The sequence below is a fragment of the Lutra lutra genome, chromosome 7 (assembly GCF_902655055.1).
Source record: "Lutra lutra chromosome 7, mLutLut1.2, whole genome shotgun sequence".
Lineage (NCBI taxonomy): Eukaryota > Metazoa > Chordata > Mammalia > Carnivora > Mustelidae > Lutra > Lutra lutra.
Window position 1 is genome coordinate 53,560,771 of NC_062284.1, and position 20,622 is coordinate 53,581,392.

Sequence of the window (20,622 nt, forward strand, 5' to 3'; positions counted from 1 at the left end):
AACAGATAAACCGGCGTTTTTCAAAAGGAATGATTCGATAACTGATAATATGGCCCCAGAAAAGAAGGGAGAAGCCTGATGCTGGGGTGTCAGGAAATACGTGGGAGAGCGTCTCCCATAGAACTGCTCTGCGGTCAGGGCTGAAGCTAGTGTTTTGGAGCACCGCATCCCACTCAACCTCCATTTCAAGGCAGTGAAAATTTTCACAGGGAAGGGCAAGTGCCAGAGTAGGGCTGCTTTGGGATGTGGCTGGGGAGAGTTGGGAGGAACCCTGAGGAAAGCAGAACTCCCCAAGTCTGCGAGAGTTCACCCTTCTTCGGTTTATACCACCTCACCCCTCACAGGGAGAGACTAACCAACCAGGTCCACCCCGTGGAGCAGAAGGTTTCTGAGAGAGTTCGAGGCACGGGGCTGAGCCACCCGTCTGCGAGCCCTCAGTGTCGTTCCCCCATCCCCTCACCACAGCCAGCCATGCAGGTAGGCTCCAGGAGACAGCCCTGCTGTGAACGGGTTTTTGTGAGGTCGGACTCTGAAAGAGCACCCTGCCCACTAGGTACCTCACTTGCAGGGCTGTGCCTCCATTGGGGACACTTGCTGGAAGTGTGGGCATGCTGGATAGCCAGCAGCAGAGGATGAAGTCGGGGGGCTGTGACGGAAAGAGAAATGGCGCTCACTGAGGCTTTCCTCTATGAGGTGTCCCCGGAATGTCTGCAGGAGGAGCGGGCAGTGCTGCTGCTTCAGCCAATACAGAGACCCAGGGCTCTGGGAGCAGCGGGGAGGCCAGATGCCTCTCCTGGAACCCACATGTAAGACCCGGGACCCTGAGCTAGAGCAGCATTCATCTTGGGAGGCACTGGTTTCCGAGAGAAGAGGAGAGTAAGAATTAACACTGCCTTGGGACTGATGTCTTTAAGTTAAAGTGTGAAACAGGTTCATGATTATTAATGGACACTCTTAAAATGGATACGATTTCTTTCACCCAGCTTGTGGTGACTTCAGGAGGTTACATCAAAGCAACCACAGCGAAGCTCCTGGCCAGCAAAACCCAGGCTGGCCAGATGCCTCCAGACAATTCTCCTGGTTGTGCCCGGTGCTCCAAAACAGCAGGTCAGGCCGGGGACAGCAGTGAGAAGGGGTGGGGAAGTATGGCAGGCGGGGGCAGGGGGGTGGGGAGTGGTAAGAAATGAAGCTAACAGAAGGCAGCTTCTTGTGTTCTAGAACACAGCAGAAAGTGAAAGCTGGTTCACACAAATGCCGCGAAGAGTTCTCTCATTTACTGAGTGCAAGCTGGGTTCTTTACGTGTTCTACCATCAGGCATAGAGTTCTAAAGGTTGGGCCTAAGGCGAAACTCATTTGCAGTCTCCGTTACCCTTGAAAATCATCTATAAAGGATAGACCCCGATTTTGTGGATATAAATTATGAGGTATCCTCTCTATATAAATGTAAAAGGTGAATAGTAACATGCCCTACACAATCAAGTAAATATGCAAAATGTAGCTATGTAGATTTGATACACACTTCAAATAATTTCTCACTCATTCTATTCTGTTGGGCCAATCTCAAGTTGTTCTTATTATGAATGCTGCATGTGTACTGTGACTCCAACGTGCCTCCTACTAAAACAAAACATTTCTAATCCTCCCAATAATGATGATCCACAAATAAGGCAGTTGCATAAGTGAGAACATGATGCTCAGGGAAGGTAAATGATTTTTCCAAGGTCATGCAGCATGTAAGCATCTGAGTCAAAACCCAGACCCAAGCCTACCTGGGCATGGCTTCATTTCCCTTTTCTAAGAGCTGCAAATGACCTGTTTCCTGCCTATCTCCCTTTCTCTGCCACAGAGCTTAGGGCAGGGAGCTTGTGACAGTGGCAGCAGACACACATCAATGAATAGAGAGATATATTTCCAAGTTGTAATCTGTAAGCGCCACTGGAAAACTGTCCTAGGGTTTTTTCCCACCATACGCACATTTTGTGTAAAAACATGTGGTTATCTGATTTCCAATCTTGAAGGTTAGTCCTTGAAAAACTTTGAATTGCAGGAGCCTCGCACAAGAGGCGGAGATGTATGGTGTGAAAGGACTGGGCCCGCTGATGGCACATGGGATTCAGACCCAGCATGGCACAGCAGAGGAGTGAGCCTCGTGGGCTCTCACACCCTGTTGGCGTCCCTATCTCTGTCAGTGTGCTGGCTGCAGAGTGGGCAGCTGGGGAAGGGAACAGAGATAGCAAGGAGACCTCGGTTAGGGTGAGGCTTGGCTGGTTTCCCTGGCTTCCCCATTCCAAGGGTGGGTAGGCCTACATTCACTCTTTGACGGGCGGTGTCTTCCCTGGAGCAGGCCTGGGGGACCTCCAGGTGGGAAGATCCATTCTGTACCACCCCCATGGTGATCACAGTGCAGAGGATGGCCAGAGCCTGGCACCTCTAATACTAGGACAGAAAAGACACGTCATGCATTTGACCTGTACCTTTACTTGCATGGCCTGTGTGGGAAGACAAAAGAAAAGAAACAAGGAGAAGAATCAGTCAGTAAAAGCAGGGGTCCAAGGCGTAAGGTAGCACATGTTAGTCATAGCTTCTTAGCCCCCATTTCTCAGCCAATACAACATAAACTCAACACTTCTAGAAGCCGGTTGAGCACGGCATGAAGAGTGAGTGGGAGGTTAGGATGGAAGTTAATTTGGTCAAAAGGACTTACACCTAAGCCAAGCAATATACCCCACAAGGCAAGGTCATCTCTAAGACTAGCTTTCCTGATACACGAGCCCTTTAGATCTAAAGCCTTTCCCCTCCCACCTCCCATTTTTCACCTGGGTGGGCTGTAAATATTCTGTCATGTAACCAAAGACCCCTATTTGCTTTCTTCTTTCCACCTACCACATTATCACTGCCAGCAGATCTGTGGTTGTGAGAAGAGAAAGAAGAATTGAGCAAAGGGGCAATGAGTGTGCTTCCACAAAAAAGAGGTTTGCTAAACAGAAGTGCTTTAGGAATATCCAGGGTAATTCAGGATTGCCCCGACAGCCCAAAGGATGGAGCATCTCCCTTCCTGTGCTGTGACCTTCAAATATATCTTTAGTCACAGCCTCTTTCATTTTAGAGGTTCCATTTTGTTCTTTTCTTTACCACTAAGATTGGTTAACTCAATGCATTTCCCTAATACTGATAATGCTGGAAGTGCTTTTTTTTCCCCCTGAAATTTTTTTACTTTCCAAAGAGAAATTTACGAATTCCTAGATCTTCAAAATCCTTCCATTTCCCTACACATTATCACCAGTTGTTTATGATCAAACAGAGGATTTTATGTGTGAATGTAAGGACAAAACATGGACTCTTCAGGGAAAGGAAATTTGAGGAGGACACATGGTTGGGTGGTGTGTTGCACTGAGACAGCACAGGGAGAGGCTTCTGAAAACAGGCAAGCTTGCATCATGTGAAGTTCTTATCCCCACTAATAGGGTAAGTGAAGTAAAGACAAGTCAACCCAACATTAGATATCAGGGGAAAGCTGAATTTTCAGAAGCCAGTCTGAGAATGAGAAAGTAACAGAGAAAAAGGAAGCAAAGGAGGGAAGGATGGGGGAGGGAAGGATAGAGAGCAGTAAGGGGGGCGGGGAGAGGCCTGAGAGGGAGACAGAGATGTGGAGAGAGATGGAGAAGGGGAAAGGTAGGGAGGAGAGGAGAGGAAAGGAGGGGAGCTGCACAAGTGCAAAAGGATCACAAAGTGAAGATGATGAGTGGTGGAGGGGATGAGACAGAGGAGAGTGAGCACCAGGGGAGATGAGTGTAAGAAGCAAACTCCCACATGTAAGTATGAATACCCCAGAAAATCTCAAAGATAGCCTCTAAACTCTTCCCTATCCTTTTTCAATACACTGAAATCAGAGAGAGGCTTTCAACGAGGCACTCTAATACTTCCTGCCTTATAATTCTGTTTTCAACTCATAATCTTGGTTAAAAGACTGGCATTTCTTGGGCTAAACATGTTCTAACTTACCATTCCCCTCCGAGGAAGCTGCTGACATTTTTCCAGAAAACAAAACAAGTTTCAAAACAAAACAAAACAAACACTTGCTCAGCTTGGTTACATTTAGCTTAACATATATTTGCAAACCGGTGTCCTATAAAGAAAATATACAATGAGCTCTCCAAAAAACCCTGCTTTCATTGCCTGGAAAATAATGCATCTTTGCACTGATCTTCAGTTAATCAAGTATAAATACTGCGGCCCACCTACTGCGGCCCACCGTATATTTTGTTTCTGCCTCCTTTCCACCTGCAATGGCATGTGCAGCGTGTGTAAGCATGCAGCATTCCAGAACACAGGTCTTTGCAACAGCTGCCACATGCGCAGAGGCAACTTCATTTATACAACACCAGAATTCAGTTCAGAGCAGAGATAAAAGCAAGCACAGCTGACCATTCAGATTAGGGAGTAAAGAAAGCATCTAATTTCAGGGAGGAAAAGGCGATGGGGTTCAACTAAGAGTAAGAATACCTCCTCTCCATTCTCTCATAGGTAGTTCTGTCTCCAAAGAATACCAGAAAAGGCTATGAGCTGCGGTTTACTGGAAGCAGGGTAAAGGTGCCTCCATCTGAAAGAATGTTCTGCATTTATCTCTACCTTAGCGATGCAGTTTTGAAACTGACTTTTAAACATAGCATCCCACTAGAACTGGGAGGGGTCAGGTAGTAAGCTCAAGCCCATTCTATAGATTGGTAAATTGGGGTCTGGCGGAGTTAATGCAACACCATACCTTTAGTCAATGGCTGGGCCAAGGGTGGGACTTAGCTTCCTTTCCATCTCTAGTCCTATTTATTATCACGTTTTGTGTCTCAACTGAGGCGACAGGATCAAAAGGAGTGTCTGTTACCCTGAGGGGGTAACATGCTAAATGGTAATGTTATTCAACCATGGTAGATGTTATTTAACATCTGGGGCCCGTCCTCCCATTTACTATACTGTAATGACCCTTTTCCATGTAGCTCAGGAAAAACTGGCATACAAAGTCAATGGGAAGGAAATGAAAGTGTTTGCCCATATAGACGTACCTTACCAACAGGGAAGATGCCCACATTCTGAATATGACCTTCCTCTGACAAGGCAAACATACCCTTTTCCTCATTCAGCAATGTGCATGAACAGAATTTCCAGTTAGTTTGTTAGTAGGTTAGTTTTGAAATGTCATCCTCTGTCACCTTATCTCTTTCCAAGTGTAAACCTAAGGACCCTAAGTAACCATTCATCACTGGTGCATTGAGACATAGAGATGTCTTTGCCATTTCTGCTCATCTGGGATCCAAATCCTTATCAGAGTAATTTCCACTGCTTTGCTGCCATCCGCTGACAGTAACAATGGATGCGGCAGCTCTACTGCAAGGTGAAGGTAGCATAAAATCTATCTGGGATTGACTGACTTTCTGTAGGTGGATGGAGTGAGAGGAGAGCCAATGATGACTGCAAGAAGACCCTTCAGAGGGAATTTAAGATAAATGTCCAAGGATCAGGAATCTAAAAGATTCTATCTTCATGTATCTCACATGGGGAGCAGATGTGTTTGCCAGAAGTTGAATGCAAAATGAATTTTGGAAAATCAAATAAAAATTATCCAAAGCACAAAAGGGTCCACCTTAAGGTAAATTGCTTTGCAGCAAAGACTCCTTTGAATATGAATATATACTTCTGATCTCTCTTTGTATGTGCGCAATTTTATATGGCAAACCTTATTAGGCAGTGTATAGCAGATTCTAAACTCTAAGAGTCAGTTTTGGGATGATGGAAGAAGTGTTAATGTCAACACAGCTAAAGGAAGAGCTGGAAAGTTCAGAGTGATGGCAGCTGACCAGAGCTAGGCACACGTGGTGAAATTTTGGGTGCTGAAGTTTGCATTTTTGGTTGTTATACCAGCCCCTTGTCTGCGGCTTCCTATACACAGGTCTTCATCCCAAATGGTTATTTGGAAAGATGCTCCAAAGGCTTTGTTGTCATTGACTGTCATCTTTCCAAAACTGTTTTTTACTTCTGAGGGGTCCCCATGCACACTCCACCTTCATGTTCCTCAAAGGCAGCACTGTACCAGCAACGAGAGAGACGCACATCTCAGGTGTTACATGTCACTTATACTTGACATATACAGCCTACCCTCATTGAGGCATGCTTCTCAAGCGAACAGAGTTGAGAGTAAGCCATAACAGCTGGTAACAAAACATCACATTTAAGTAAGTCTTGTATGTACGTATGTGCACCTGAGAGAGTGTGTCTGAGAATTCTTTACAATCCAAATAGCAAAGCCTCCCTGTGCAGAGCCGACTGAAGAGGAGCTGGCGGGGGGGGGGGGGGGGGCAGGCCCACTCCTGTATTCCTGCTACGCTCCTCCCTGTAAGCTACTCTCCTTCTCAGACAGATATCTCGTATGTTCTCTTTTAAACATTCCTGCAGGGAATGGACAGATGTTTGGGTCTCTGAAAGCAACCCACATGGAAAATAAACAGAAGGCATTAAGAGGTCAGCACAACTGAAATAAAACAGCTATTGGATGTTCCAGATAGGAGGAAAAACAAGCTTACTGTAAGAACATGTGCTAACAAAGTCGTCAAACAAGGTAGTTTCCTCATAGCTAATTGAAAGGTGGCTCTAGGTGTGTGTAGCTTGGCAGCTCACTACGCCGGAAGAAGTTCTATTTAAAAACAATGAACAGCTGCTTTGGTTTGGGAGACCTCTCGAATGCCTTAGACAAGTCTTGAAACTTTAACTTATTGACATACAAACAGCTATTTATTCAGAAAATGTGATGACCATGCTTATTTGAGAGCAGTTTCTTCTGGCTCATTCTCAAAGAAACAACAGTAGAGACTGCTGGTTCTTGTGGTTTGACCTAAATGCAGGACGGAGCTAATCCCTTCACACATCCAAGATACATAACTTAGGTCAAGATCAAAGAGTCTTTGGAATTGATTTCAATGGACTTACTTTCGACATCTTGCTTTTGCTGTCTCCAGTTAAAAATGCCAAATTATTAATTTCATTCTGAATCACAAAATTCTGCTCTTCCCTCTTGAAGTTCTAAGTTGGGGGGGGGGATAAAAAAGCCAACATTATAAGAACGTTTTTGGAGGTCTGTACCTTTCACAGCCATCTCTAAGTTTGGGGCCCACAGGTTCCTTACGTGAGATTTACACCACAGGATGAAGACCTCTGCCACCATGCGGAAGAGCTGGTCAGAGTCAGCATTGGGACTTTTAAGCCAGTTAGATCTGAGGTGAAAAGCAAATGAATATGCATATGAAATTCAGTAATGAGGAAAACAGTCACACTAAAAATTATACCAATATTGGCTACACACATTTATCCAGATAAAACTACATTCCCATAGGAAGGCAGTCTTTGGGGAGACTAAATATCAATGCACACCTTACATGTGTGTAGGCATGTGTTTGTACATATTTTTGAAGGACTTACAATAATTGTTCCCATTTTACCAAAGGATTCAAGAATCATCCTTGCAGACGCATGTCAAAAAACATTTCAAATTTGTCAAAGGTTTTTTTTTTTTTTCTTCTTTTTTAAACAGATGAGGTGATTAAGGTTACACTCTGTTTTGGGATAGGCCTCCTTTAGTCCAGGAGGCTTGCAAGACTAGAAGAGTCTCGGTCAGTATGACTTCTAATCTTGTCACTGATGCTGTCATTGTCAAGCCTCTGAAATATGGAGCGCCCTAAAAACACTTCAGGCCACACACCTTTTCCTCTCGAAGCCAATTTTGTGAATGAAATTTGGAAGACAGTATGTTTCTCACTGTTGTTTTTAGTGTTTTAATGGTTTAGAAATTCCCTATAAATAGCATTACTCATTTCTTTTTTCTTTTTCTTTTTTTTTAAATTAAAAACCAGACCAGGGGCGCCTGGGTGGCTCAGTGGGTTAAAGCCTCTGCCTTCGGCTCAGGTCATGGTCCCAGGATCCTGGGATCGAGCCCCACATCGGGCTCTCTGCTCAGCAGGGAGCCTGCTTCCACCTCTCTCTCTCTGCCTGCCTCTCTGCCTACTTGTGATCTCTGTCTGTCAAAATAAATAAATAAAAAAATCTTAAAAAAAAAAAATAAAAAAAAAAAAATAAAAACCAGACCAGGTTAAGAATTCAACAATAGCAGCAAGAAGGCTAAATTGCGGTAGAATTCAGTCATCTCCTGAAAGTTGTCTTGCTTCTAAGTATCTTACATATTGGAATCAAATTATATTTTGGAAGGGCTGGGTGAGTTGCCATTTTCAAATATCTGTGTAGAGTAACACAGCAGAGGTTAAATCATCTACCATCATTCTTAGGTTAAAGAAAACTCTGGTTCTCATGAATGCTCCGAAAAACCTATTGTCCCTTGGTTCATGCAGGGTAACAGCTATCAAAAGCCAGGTCCCTAAGCCTTGGGACACCACACTGAACTTCCCTGAGCGGCCTATACCTTCTGCCCATTCATGGAGAGCACCAGATTGAGGAGGAAAGGGGAACACTCATGAAGCCAAGACCATCTTTGGACCCTTCGCTCATCTCCTCACTTTCTTATTGCCCCGAGTTCCAGCCTTACAGACATTCTTATCTAATATTTCTTGAGTTCTACCTCAACTAGCCTCCCCTTTGCATGGCAGACACAACGGGCTGTCTACCCCATACTCATTCTCCTGTTCTTCCTTAGGAACAAAAGCCCATTTTATTCAGGGTGGCATTATGCCTGCTGAAGAGCACATTACCCAGTCTTGGGATAGCTATGTAACTAAGATCTGATCAATGAGATGGAAACCGACGTTGTTGGATGGACCTTCTGGAAAAGCTCTTTAAAAAGGGATCAGATAGCTGAAGATGCCCTTTATCTTCCCCCTGTTGCTTTCATGCTTCCTGCCTGAATGAAAATACGATGGCTCAAACTCTAATTGCACTATACACTGCACCATAAAGTAACTTCAAAGATGGCAGCCAGTGTTTAGGATGGGAAGACAGAGGAATGAGTCTCTTTAATGAAGGACAACTGTACTGGCCCTGGAATGGGTATCTTTGGACTTCTTTGTGAGGTTTAACTTCCAAATTCTCTCAGCCACTATAATCAGGTATCTGTTATTAGAAGCCAGATGCAATCCAAACTTGAGTCTTGAGATTGGTAATGCTTTTTGATTTCGTTCATATTGATTTTTCAGGATCAAGTGTTAAGTTTTGTCAGAAGAGCCAGATGTTCATTCCTTAGTGTTTTGGTTTCAATGAGCTTTGTAAGTATGCAGGAAGAGATGAGGGGTCCAATCCTCTCCAGCCAAGGCAAAGTACAGCCACAAGGTGCATGAGCAGCAGGAGCCCTGAAAACAACAGGTGAGGTCAATGTTCCCTCACAGAAGACTGATGAGGATTCTGATCCCTTTGCCTTCCATGGGAAGGCAGTTTCCAATGAATGAACTTTTTTTTCATACCTTCTTCTTCTAGGAGGTATATTTTCATCCTTTATTTCTAGTGAGGTTCTTTCTTCAGGTTCAGAGTGTTATGTGAATGAAGAATATCTCATTATAGGTTTCCCCAGGCACACAAACTCTGCACCTCTCTGGTATTTGCAGGTGAAAAGAAGATCCTGACCTCTCCTCTTTTATTTGCCCATATCTTTTCCTGTCTGTCCCCATGATACAACCAGGCTCATCTCCTGCCTGTTCCGGTCTCCCAGAATCCAGATCTCTCTCCATATCCAGCCACTTGATCCTTTTGGAGGTACTACACGGATATCTGGGTCTCTTTTGTCATCTGCCCTGCATGCTTCAAAAGGCAGTTGGAAAATGCAAGGCTGTAGGTGGAGAAGAAGGTTGGGTTTAGAGGCAGCGATCTGCAGAGGGTGATGCTTGAAGCAACACAAGTGAATGAAACCACTGAGCATATTAACAGAAAACAAGAAACGCAAGAATAAAACCTTGGATGATCACAAGAGTAAAGAGAGTTAGATTTCATTTTCAAAATGGCAAGTTAGCAGGTTTTCAAAGAAAGGAAAGCCAGTGATGAGGCTTTGAAAGAAAGGAAAGCTGTATTCCTATGACATTCATGGTCAGGTTGTCTGAGTTAGAGCTAAGAGTTTATCTCAACCTCGTTCCTAAGTCTCCTGCCGAGGACACAGCCGAAAGTGGTCACTGCAGAGGATTCACTCCGATTCCCTTCAGCAGCCTGAGAGATGGGTTTTCACCCCCAAATCACACTGTTTAGTCATTCATTTCTGTGTTCTGAGTGTTCCTGACTGCCAGAAAGGAAGCTGAGAAGCCGTTGCCTCATGCAGAGACATCTGTTTAACCTGCGCTCACATAGCTCCTGCACGAGGAGATAGTGGATTTGCCCAGTTCTGAACACACTATACCCAGAGTTCTTCTCATTCGGGGTCAGCTTCGGGCTGATCACTGACCAATAGGAGCTTCTGTTCAGAACAGTGTTCCCGAGGGCGAAGAAACTTGAAATGGTGCCATGACTGGGCTGAAGGACGTAGAAAGGTTTACCAGCATGAGGAAGAACAGGGGGGAGGACAGGACAAGATGGCTCTCTTCCATATTTAAAGAGCTGCCACAGGAGAGACTGGAACAGCTTTGTGAGGCTCTGAAGAGCAAAGTCAGAGGTGACGGGCGGGCAGGAGTCACAGAGCTGACTCCTGACAGAACCGTTTGAACTGTCTGAAACTAGAGCGGAGGCCACTCCTGCAAGTCTCTGTCATCTAGAAGCACAGTAGATAATCAGAGGTAAGAAATGCGCTGCCAGGAAAAAGAAAGGGGGTATTTACTCATCCAGTACAGGTAAGATGAGATGACTCCTATATTTCCTGCCAACTCCACAGTCCCATACTTCTAAGCCAGTGATTCTTTTGGTGAAGAAAGTACCCCAAAATGGTAAAGGCAGACACATAAAAGGAAGTATTTCTAAGCTGCATTCGGGTGACCATATCATTCTCTGGTGTTCAGGGAAGAGCGGGTTGAAATGTGGGGATGAATGAATTAATGATGATCTCAAAGACTCTCTGACATTGCCATTTTTAGCAACTGTCAAACACTGTGGAAGTAGAACACACTCTATCTTGAGTCTTGATCATCGATAGTGACAAATGCTATTAAAGAGCTATTCTAGGAGCAACTTTACTCTTTCATTTTTGTTTTTACCTAAAACTCTGACAAATTCCCTCTCTAACCACGAATGTCATTATGTTATCGGAAATGACGCCAACCATGCTCCTTAAAGCAGGGTTTCTTTTGAGAGAATGAAGTCTCCCACAGACAGGTAAGAGATTATATTATATAGTATGTGTAAGGTATTTATTTTCAAATGCTAAATAATATAAGTGATCAATTGTTTAAGACAATTGCATAGGAAACACAATTTGCCTTATAAAAGGCAAATTTCAGACCCATTTCCTGCCCATGACAGAATGGCATACTCAAAAGTTAGCAAGGCTCTCCCAAATATTCCTAAGTCCTTTCAAGATGTATTTTAAAATTGAGCCTTTTCAAATTTATGTTAGGCTTTTAAATCTTAAGAGGGTATGGTATAGTAAAAATACCTATTTGGTCCATGCTCCCCACTGGGACCAACAATCCTATTCTTCTGCCTGTTCATAGACATTAGCCTTCCCACCCCCATGCCCTCACTTTCCTCAACACCCAGCTTCAGTTCTGTGGTCAGTCTTTATAATTACCCTCTGACACATAATTACCCTCAACTCCCTCACCCATTTTCCTTTGTCCCATACTCACTTTGCAAAAACCCCAACTTTGGTTAAATCCAACTCTCCCTATTTTGGGCCTGGACCTGGTGGCAAACTGGCTGGAGAAAAAGACAACCTGGTGATGGGTTTCACCTTCAATTCATGACCACAGATCTCAAGTGGGGCCCTTACTGATGCCCAGTCATCACACGACACTGTCCTGGTCCAGCCACTCTCCCCCTCTCCCTGGCTACCGCTTCACACCATCTCCCCATCCTCATTCTCAGCTGATGATCTTGCTTCCTACAGCACTGAGAAAATGGAAGCAATCAGAAAAGGACTCCTGGAGACCCCTATATATATATATATATATATATATATATATATAGAGAGAGAGAGAGAGAGAGAGAGAGAGAGAGAGAGAAAGAAAGTGTGTGTGTGTGTGTGTGTGTGTACGAGCATCAGCACCCAAACTCCCTGCTCTCCTGCTTGTTTTTGTGGATAAACTCTCTAATGTGACCCTTTGCCTGCTCAGAGAACATTGCTTTAGAAATGATCACTCTCATTCTTACATGATAAATTTCCCCTTCTCTAACTAGATCATTCCCAATAACAAAGAAACGAGCTAACAAGTCTCCCACATCCTCAAAACTCTTCTCCTGAGCTTACTTCTGCCTCTAGCCAGCATCTTATTTCTGTTCCCCTTTGTGGTAAAATTCCTTGCACAAACTGACTATACTGGTGTCTCCAAGTCCTTTTCTCTCATTCTCTTCCAGCTCACTGCAAAGAGGCCCCCCTCTCATTGCTCCATCGAAACTGCTCCTGTCAAGATTACCGATAACATTTACTCATCATTCTTTCCTCCTGGCAACACTTTGTGAAGTTGGCACCCAGGACATAACATCTGTCAGTTTCCTCCCATCTCACTGCTTGTCCCTTCTCAGCCTCAGCCACTGGTTCCTCCTCTCCTGCCTGATCCCTTGATATTGGAGAGCAAAAGCACTTGGTCCTTGGAACTCCTGTCTCTTCCCCTCAATCCTTTCTCATACCAAGTCTCATGGTTTTCCAATATGTTACTGACTCCCAAATTCCCATGTCTACATCAGAACCCTCTCCCAAACTCTGGACTCATATATTCAACTGCCCACTCAACATTTTCATTTTATATTGAATAGGCAACCCAGGTTTAACATGTTCAAAAGTGATTTCCAGATCTTCCCCTAAAAAATGTCTGTACCCACAATCTTCCTCAACTCAATGGCTGGAAACTCCATCTTTCCATTTGCGCAGAATCATCTTTGACTCTCCTTTCTTCTCTCATTCCCAATCTGGAAGTCCAAAAGGCTCTGCCTTCAAAACAGACCTGGAATCTGACATCTTGTGTCAACCTTCATTGCAACCACCCTGGACTCAGCCATCAAACCTTTTTTTTCTTTTTTATTGTGGAAAAATACATATAAAATTTGCCATTAGTGACACTTAGTACATTCACAAGCTCGGGCAGCCACTGTCACTGTCTAGTTTCTGAAACACTTTCAGGGCTCCAAAAGAAACCCCTGTTCCATTAAGCAGTTGCTTTCCAGTAACCCTGCTTCCTCCCAGGTCCTGGGAATCACCAGCTGGCGCTGTCTCTAAGAATCCCCATTAGTTCTATGATGGGATCACCATGAACCACCCAACTGGTCTCCTCGCCCCCTTATTTGCCCCCGTATCTTGCCACGTACTCAAAAAGTAAATCAGATCAGGGTTCCTTGGTAACTCAGATCATGACCCCAGGGTCCTGGGACTGAGCTTGCAGTGAGGGGTGGGGGTCAGCTCCCTGCTTAGCGGGGAGTCCGCTTCTCCCTCTCCCTTTGCCCCTCCCCCTACTCATGTTCTCTCTCTCTCTCAAATAAATAAATAAAATCTCAACAAAAAAAGTGAATCAGATCATATTACAGAGTGGCTCAAAACCTCTGACAACTTCTCATCCCATTCAGAATAAAAGCCAGAATCTTCCCAGTGGCCTCCGAGGCCCTACACTCTTGGTCCCATGTTGTTTTTCTGACATCTCCTATCATTCTCCCTACTCCTCACCCTATTCCAGCTACACTGGCCTCTGATGATCCTCTGAACACCCTAACAATTTCCTTCCACAGGGCTGACCCCACATGTCCCCTCTTCCTGGGAATATAACCCTGCATGGTTCCCTACCTCATGTCTTTCAGGTCTTTGCTCAAATACTGTTTCTCAGTTAATGTTCTATTTAAGCCTGTGACTCCACTCCACTCTGGCACTCCTAATTCTCCTTACCTTGCTTTGCATAATTTACTTACGTGAGGAAAGTATATCAGTTAAGTATTCAAGTTCTTATTTTGTTTTTTGTCTGTGTGCCCCACTTCCCTGCCATGATAAAAGCCCTTAGACTAAACATATTTGCTGTGTTCACGCCTCCCTCCCCCAATGCCTAGAACAGTGCCTGACACACGGTAACTTCTGTTGAATGATTTTGTGACAGAGCTCTGCTAAGAGGGGAAGAAGTGGGTCACTGCACGCCCTGTTTGCCAACTCCCTCTGACCTACGGTAGCATGTGAGGATGAAGGTGTGGCCTTGGCACTGACCATACAGAATAACTGGCCAAGCAAAGCACTGTCCCAGAGGTCCTTCACCAGCGACTTTGTTCGGAGGGGGAGGGGTGACTGATGGTGGCCGCTGTGACCTCCCCACTTCGCTTATAACCCAACCCAACACCATGTTTCCATCCTGTGGACAGGCGGGCCCCAGCTTTCCTGAGTACCTGTTGTTGTCCACATAGCGGATCAGCATGGGGTAGAAGGCATAGAGGTCTCTGCAGAGGACCGCAAACTCGTCCAGGATGAGGAGCTCCGCCTCCTGAGTGTCTCCCTTGGTGTCGGCTTTCAGCTGCTCCTCCTCCTGCACAGTCTTTACCGCCTTTTTCTTCAGCTTCTCCAGAGTTGGAATGAAGTGGCTTTTCAGCAGGTCTGGCCGGGCTTTGCTGATGATCGGCTGGGCATACACTGCGTTGGCAAACAAAAGGCCTCCCCCTCATTTCACACATTAGGGCAATGGATAAAAAGGAAATTAGGGAGACTGAAAGGCAAGGCTGTGACATTCCGTGGACTCAGGACAGCCCTGCCCTGTTCCCTTCCTTAATTGTCCCCTAGGAACTTATTTCCCTCTCACAAAGCCACAAGTCAGGGGCAGGTTCCCTACTCCTGTTCTGCTTGTCCGGGCCGCAGGGAGGCCGGCTGCCCCAGAACTCCTCACGCATGCCTGGCATTGGCCACACCTCCTAGCTCCTCGATGTTCATCTAGTTTGGGCTCACCAGCTAGATTATAAATTCCTTGAATGGAGCCTTTTTCCCTCCCAATAAGCAGCACTGGGCTGAGCCAAGAGTAGGCACTTAGTACTATGGTTTCTGGTTACTATACAGAAAAATCTGCTGTTAAAAATACACTAATCCAACCACAGTTCTCAGTCCCCCAATGCTTGAGAACTGCTACCTCACTGCCTGGGGGCTCCTCTGGGCCCTGAAGGGACAAACAATCACTGGCATAACGAACCGAGAGAGAGAGAGAGAGAGAGAGAGAGAGAGAGAGAGGCTGGTGTGGCCACCGGAAGTCAAAGAGCAGACAAAGCAATCAGGGGGGTTTGGGACTGGGATTCTGGCCCTCTTCAAGAGAATACCTACCTATACACCTCACCCTGTTTCTTAAACCGAGTATCCTCTTGGTCTACTTGATCATAAAGATCAGAATCAGAGTAATTATAAAAAAATTAAGTGAAATAAAATTGATAAGAGCCATGAACTACTGCCAACATGCTCTGTGTTTTGTGCCTTTCAAAGTTTCTTTAGCTGGGGGGCATTTCAGTTGGAAATAGCCTACATCTGGCACTTTTTGTTTTGTTTTGTTTTGTTTTTAAATCTCACTGCCTTATTTTTTCCCTTCAGCAATGACCGTTGTAGAAGGAGGAGGTGGAGGCAGCTACCTAAGGAGGGGCACTGTCCAAGAAGCCAAAGCTCAGGTAGGACAGTTCAGGGTTCCTACCCGCCTGGCCCTGAGGCATGCTTCTTCTGCTCACGCTCCAGAATCAGAAAGGCTATTCCAGATGTGGGTGAGTTGGGCTTACAACTTAAAATCGACTTTGTTTCAGTACCAGTAATTAGGTGGCCCCTGAGACCGGGATACCCTGTGGAATAACAGGGCGAGTCCACTTGCCCCCTATGCCTTTCATGCTAGGCCATCGCCCTTCTCTGCCCCTCTAGGGAGCTGAGGGAGCCTGTCCTTCCAGCTCCTTCCTTCCCTGAATCCCTTATGAACTACAAAGTAGAGCTTCTCAACAAAGTGTCTTGGGGTTTTTCTTGGGCTATTGTCTTGGCAATATTCTTGGGCTAACAGGTAAGAAAGGAACGTCAATTTTATTTACTCGTACGTTCACAGAGGCCTGTGCTATCTAGTAGCTATGAGCACCTAGAATATTTATCATTCTGAGCTCAGTTCATTGCAGAGACAGGAAGAGGGTGGAAACTTTTCTTCCCTGGTCTTGCAGAGGAATACCTCCTCATTTGTCCAGGAAGGTAAATATCTAGGGTTGGGCTAATAGCTCCCTTTGGTGCAGCCCCTGTGTTTCCTGGTCCAGGGGGTGGCATGGGTGAATGGCTACCACAGAGTTGTCTACATGCTGTGGGTCCATCAAAAACAATGACCTTGCCTTGGCTTTTGTGCCCTCGGCTCTGCTTTGACACAGAAGACACTAAATATTCATGATTTCCTGACTGTGGGAAGTGTGGTCATTCCTTTTTGAAGTCTTTCCTTTTTCTTATTTCTTTCTTTTAGGGTTGCTTCACGAATAGAAAACCAGGTAACAAAATTCATTAAGAGCCTACTGCATGCAAGGAGTTCTAGAGGAATACTGAAATGAAAACTCAAAAAACCCAAAATGATGCTGTTGGGAACCTAGCTTAGGGAGTGTCTTAGAAAGCATAACATGAAATACAAATGGTGGTGACTTGCAGTACATCCCAGAATGGAGTGAGTCTAATACGTGTACAGAACACACAGGAGCACTTATGGGGAAACTATGGACAGTTATTACTCAAAGAGCAAACAAGATGCTTAAGTACCAAAAGTGAATAAAGCAATGAACATCTGAGCCAGGCAGAGTGCATGGAGAAGGGCTTCCTGGAGATGGGAGGGACCTGGCTGAGCTGGGAGTAGACGGGAGCATTTGCTCCCAGAGGTTCTCCAGGGGGGTAACTTTTTCCTGGGAACTAACTAAGAGGGGGAGGGAGACTAGTTTAGAGATGGGCTGAGAGATGAAAAGAGAATGCAGTCCTCCCAGCCCTGGGGGAACAGGTGGGGCGGGGAGAAGAGGCATTTGTGGTACCTGCGATACGTTTCATCCAGGATGCCTCATCGATGCCCAGGTTGTTGTTGATGATTTTCAGAATGTTTCCCAGGATGACACTGAGGTGTTCAGATGTGACCTTGGTGCACCAGGGCCCTGTGCTGGGGGGCAGGTGCTCAGGCCCCCGCTCCCACCAGTAGGATAGGTAGTTGCAGAGCATGGGCAAGATCACCTCGATGACATGGGGCATCTCTGTGTACCGGGCCCCTGACTCAGCCAGGTCGCTGATCTCCTTCATCAGGCCTTCCAGCTGCGGGATGTCAGGACACATCTCTTCCACTGTGTCCGGCATGCCCAGAACTGACCGAGGGGGTACAGGGAGAACACAGGCACAGGAATTCAAAAGCACAAATGATGCAACCCATTCTATCCATCCCACCCTTCCTCTGGTGTTTTAGACATTAAGCAGTCACCCTCAAGCCTCATTTGAGTGAGCACTGGATGTAGGGGAGCTTCTGTCCTCCAGGTGTCTGTGTAAAGATGACAGCTTCCAGAGGCTGGGTTGGCTTCCTGGAAGCCATACTTGATTAAAACGCTTCAACTTAAGGCCAAAGGAGCATAACAGAGACAGGTGAGGGATACCTCCTAAGACTTCCCTGAAATGCAGCCTATCTCTTGGCTTTTCCCTTTCTGTCTTACCGCATGCATGGCAGAAAAGGTGATACTAGATGGAGAAAAGCACCTACTCTGTGTTTAGGTGAAACCTTATAGTTCAGTCACCTGGATCTCTGTACTGTTTGGAAAAAGAAAAGAAACCCCTCTCATCAAATATTCCTTCAGCTGTACCAAAGACAACATTACTTTCCATCTGATTGAGATTCTGGAGGAAAAAACAATTACACTTGTGTTAATGTCTGCATTTACCACAGAAGTTACTCATGAGGCGATAGGTGCTAAGGCCACCTGTCATGCACCTAAACCTCTTTGTTTGTGAAGGCTTCTGTGCAAGGAAGAGTGAGTAAACCCCATCTTTTCCTCACACTGAAGACTGTGGTCACTTCACTGGCCATGGACAGACAGGTCAACACAGTGACAGATGAAGTTCAACATGAAACCAAGGAAGGCTGTCGGATACAAGAATCGCAAACAGCAGCCAGGGGCTACATGTCCTGTTCCACTTAAGTGAAAGGACAGGACAAGATAGGGGGAGACACCAGTAGTAACCCAAGGTTCCTGATGGATAAGAAGATAACAAGGACTCTGAAAGAAGCACGGGCCCAGAGCTCTGTCTCCTCTACCCCCTGTCCCCTGCCCCCATCTGCTTGGGTTGGGTCAACCCGGACCTGGACAGGGATCATAGGCAAACTCTACCTGCAGGCCAAACTTCTCACATGTGGCCAAAGCAGGGGGCCAGGGAATCTGAGAAGCCATAAGCAAATGTGGAACACTTTTCTGGAACATCAGTTTCACTAGATGACTTGAGGAAAATATTTCTGATATTTGGAGAAAAATGCAAAGTTCTCATGGATTTCTAAGGACAAAGCAGAAGACCCCAGATAAAATGTTATCTTTTGTGAACTGGGTTATACCTGTAGGCCCTGTGCCACTGGGGTCACTGTGGGCTAGAAGGCTCCCTCCTCAAGATATTAGGTACGTGGGCATTGAAGGGTTAATGAATAAGAGAGGTCACTGCAAATCCTGTGGCCTTTAGGAACACTGGTCAGTTGAAAGGAACGGTTTTGGTTTCTCCCTTGATTGTACTTCCTGGAGCAGAGATGTGGAGCAAGGCTGGCTGGCTGGCTTGGAGATGACAGGTCTGCGGCTGAAACCAGCAGGTGTGCTGGATGGCACGTGCAGTTGCAAGCAAAGGACACGCAGGAGCCTCCCTGCTACGGGGCAGGCCCCATGTGGCCCAAACGTTCTTTGGCTAGCCATGACCTCCTGTTGCTGTGACTAAAGTGGAAGGCATGAGGGGACCAATGTCCTTTAAAATCCAGACAATTCAAAGGATTAATAGCACGAAAGCCAAAGAATGGGACGCTCCTCTGATTTACAGGGGAAGGGAATTCTATGGGTCAGATGTGGTCTACTCCCAATGTGGATCCCAGGCAGAGACAATCTGGCCTGTACCTTGTACCAGAACCACCATCGGAAGGGGGGGGAGCATCGACATGGGGGTCTGCAGGAGCCTCCGAAACAAAACCATTTTACACATACCAGGAGTTGTGGACAGAGAAGTCAAGACTTCGGTCTTGAAACCCAGCACACAGACCAGTGCCAACGGCCATGGATGCAGCTGAAGTTCACAACTGTTTGCTCTCAGATAATCAATTGTGTGTGTGTGTGTGTGTGTGTGTGTGTGTGTGTGTTCTACATGTCACACAGACAATACATCACCGTGGACACTTTTCTCCCCTACCTAAGAAAAGAGTTGCTTCAGGGTGCTGCCCTGGAATCACTGTAATGACCTTTTAAAAGTTATTTATAGGTAATTGGTCCTTGAGTGAAAGAAACATTTGTGATTCAGACGGTGTTTTATGCTTCAAATGCCACATAATAAACCCATAGGATGAAGGCTGCTGAGTTATGTACCTGAAACACAGCCTCAGCTGAGTCCTGTTAGAATCCAACACAAGACTGTTGGGGTTATCATTTGAACACACTGTCCTTTCACCTTCTACATCAGTGGTTCCCAAACTTCGGTCCTCCCACCAGTAGCAACAGTATCACAAACTCATTAGGACCAGAATCCAGCTTTGCTAAGTTAGAAACTCTAGGGATAGGGACTCAGCAATCTTTGCCTTAATAAGCCTTCTGCATGATTCTGATGTATGCTAGAGTTTGAGAACCACTGTGTAAGGTTCTCAAGTCCAATTTTCTTCACCTAGCAGCCCTTCCCCAAGAAGGAGGCATCAGATTGTACCACCTCTTTGTGTAGACAGCCAGCGGACATGGGAACCGAACCTCCTGCTCTTTCTGGAGGGCTATTCAATAAGTGTCTGGAAATAAATTGGCTGGAGACTACGTTACCTTATTTAATAATCTGATTAACAGACCACTGCCATGCATAACCAAAGGGTTAAATAATTTTGAATACCTGGAAGATACCCAGTATTAAGCCTTTTCTAGGCATATTTTCATAATTTCTGGATGAATCAGAAAATGCTCCAGGGTCTTACAGAAGAGTTACTAATATGAGTAACTGCTGGCAAAACACCAACTGTCAATTAATAAAAATGTCTGATTGACTGAACCCTTGATAAGTCAGCTCATATTATATTTCTAAACTAAAGGCTCACATCATTTGTCACCCTACACACCCCTCCTCCATCTTGGTCCCTCAGGCCACTCACTTTGTTTAATGAATGAACTCTACCTTCTTAGAGTCCATTAAGGCATCAGTCATCCTCTGGCTCTGGGCAAACCCGATTATGCCAGAATACATATTCATGTACACTCTATTTTTCAAGAGCCACATACATGGTCAGTGCTCCCTCTGTTCATTAAATGAATGATGGAAACCATGGGCTCAGGGGACTTGGGCACACCCGACAGTGTGTCACTGATGGATG

General features: G+C 45.5%; 1 protein-coding gene across 1 annotated transcript in view; it reads right to left on the minus strand.

Annotated features, from left to right (window-relative positions):
• Nucleotides 1-20,622, minus strand: part of RYR3 (ryanodine receptor 3) — a 517,407-nt gene that overhangs the window by 51,061 nt on the left and 445,724 nt on the right. The window contains exons 66-70 of the mRNA XM_047736987.1: nt 17,090-17,410; nt 14,477-14,717; nt 7,173-7,260; nt 6,977-7,069; nt 2,476-2,490 (exon numbers count right to left, since the gene is read on the minus strand). Of these exons, the coding sequence (XP_047592943.1) occupies nt 2,476-2,490; nt 6,977-7,069; nt 7,173-7,260; nt 14,477-14,717; nt 17,090-17,410 (758 nt within the window). The remainder of the gene's footprint in view (nt 1-2,475; nt 2,491-6,976; nt 7,070-7,172; nt 7,261-14,476; nt 14,718-17,089; nt 17,411-20,622) is intronic.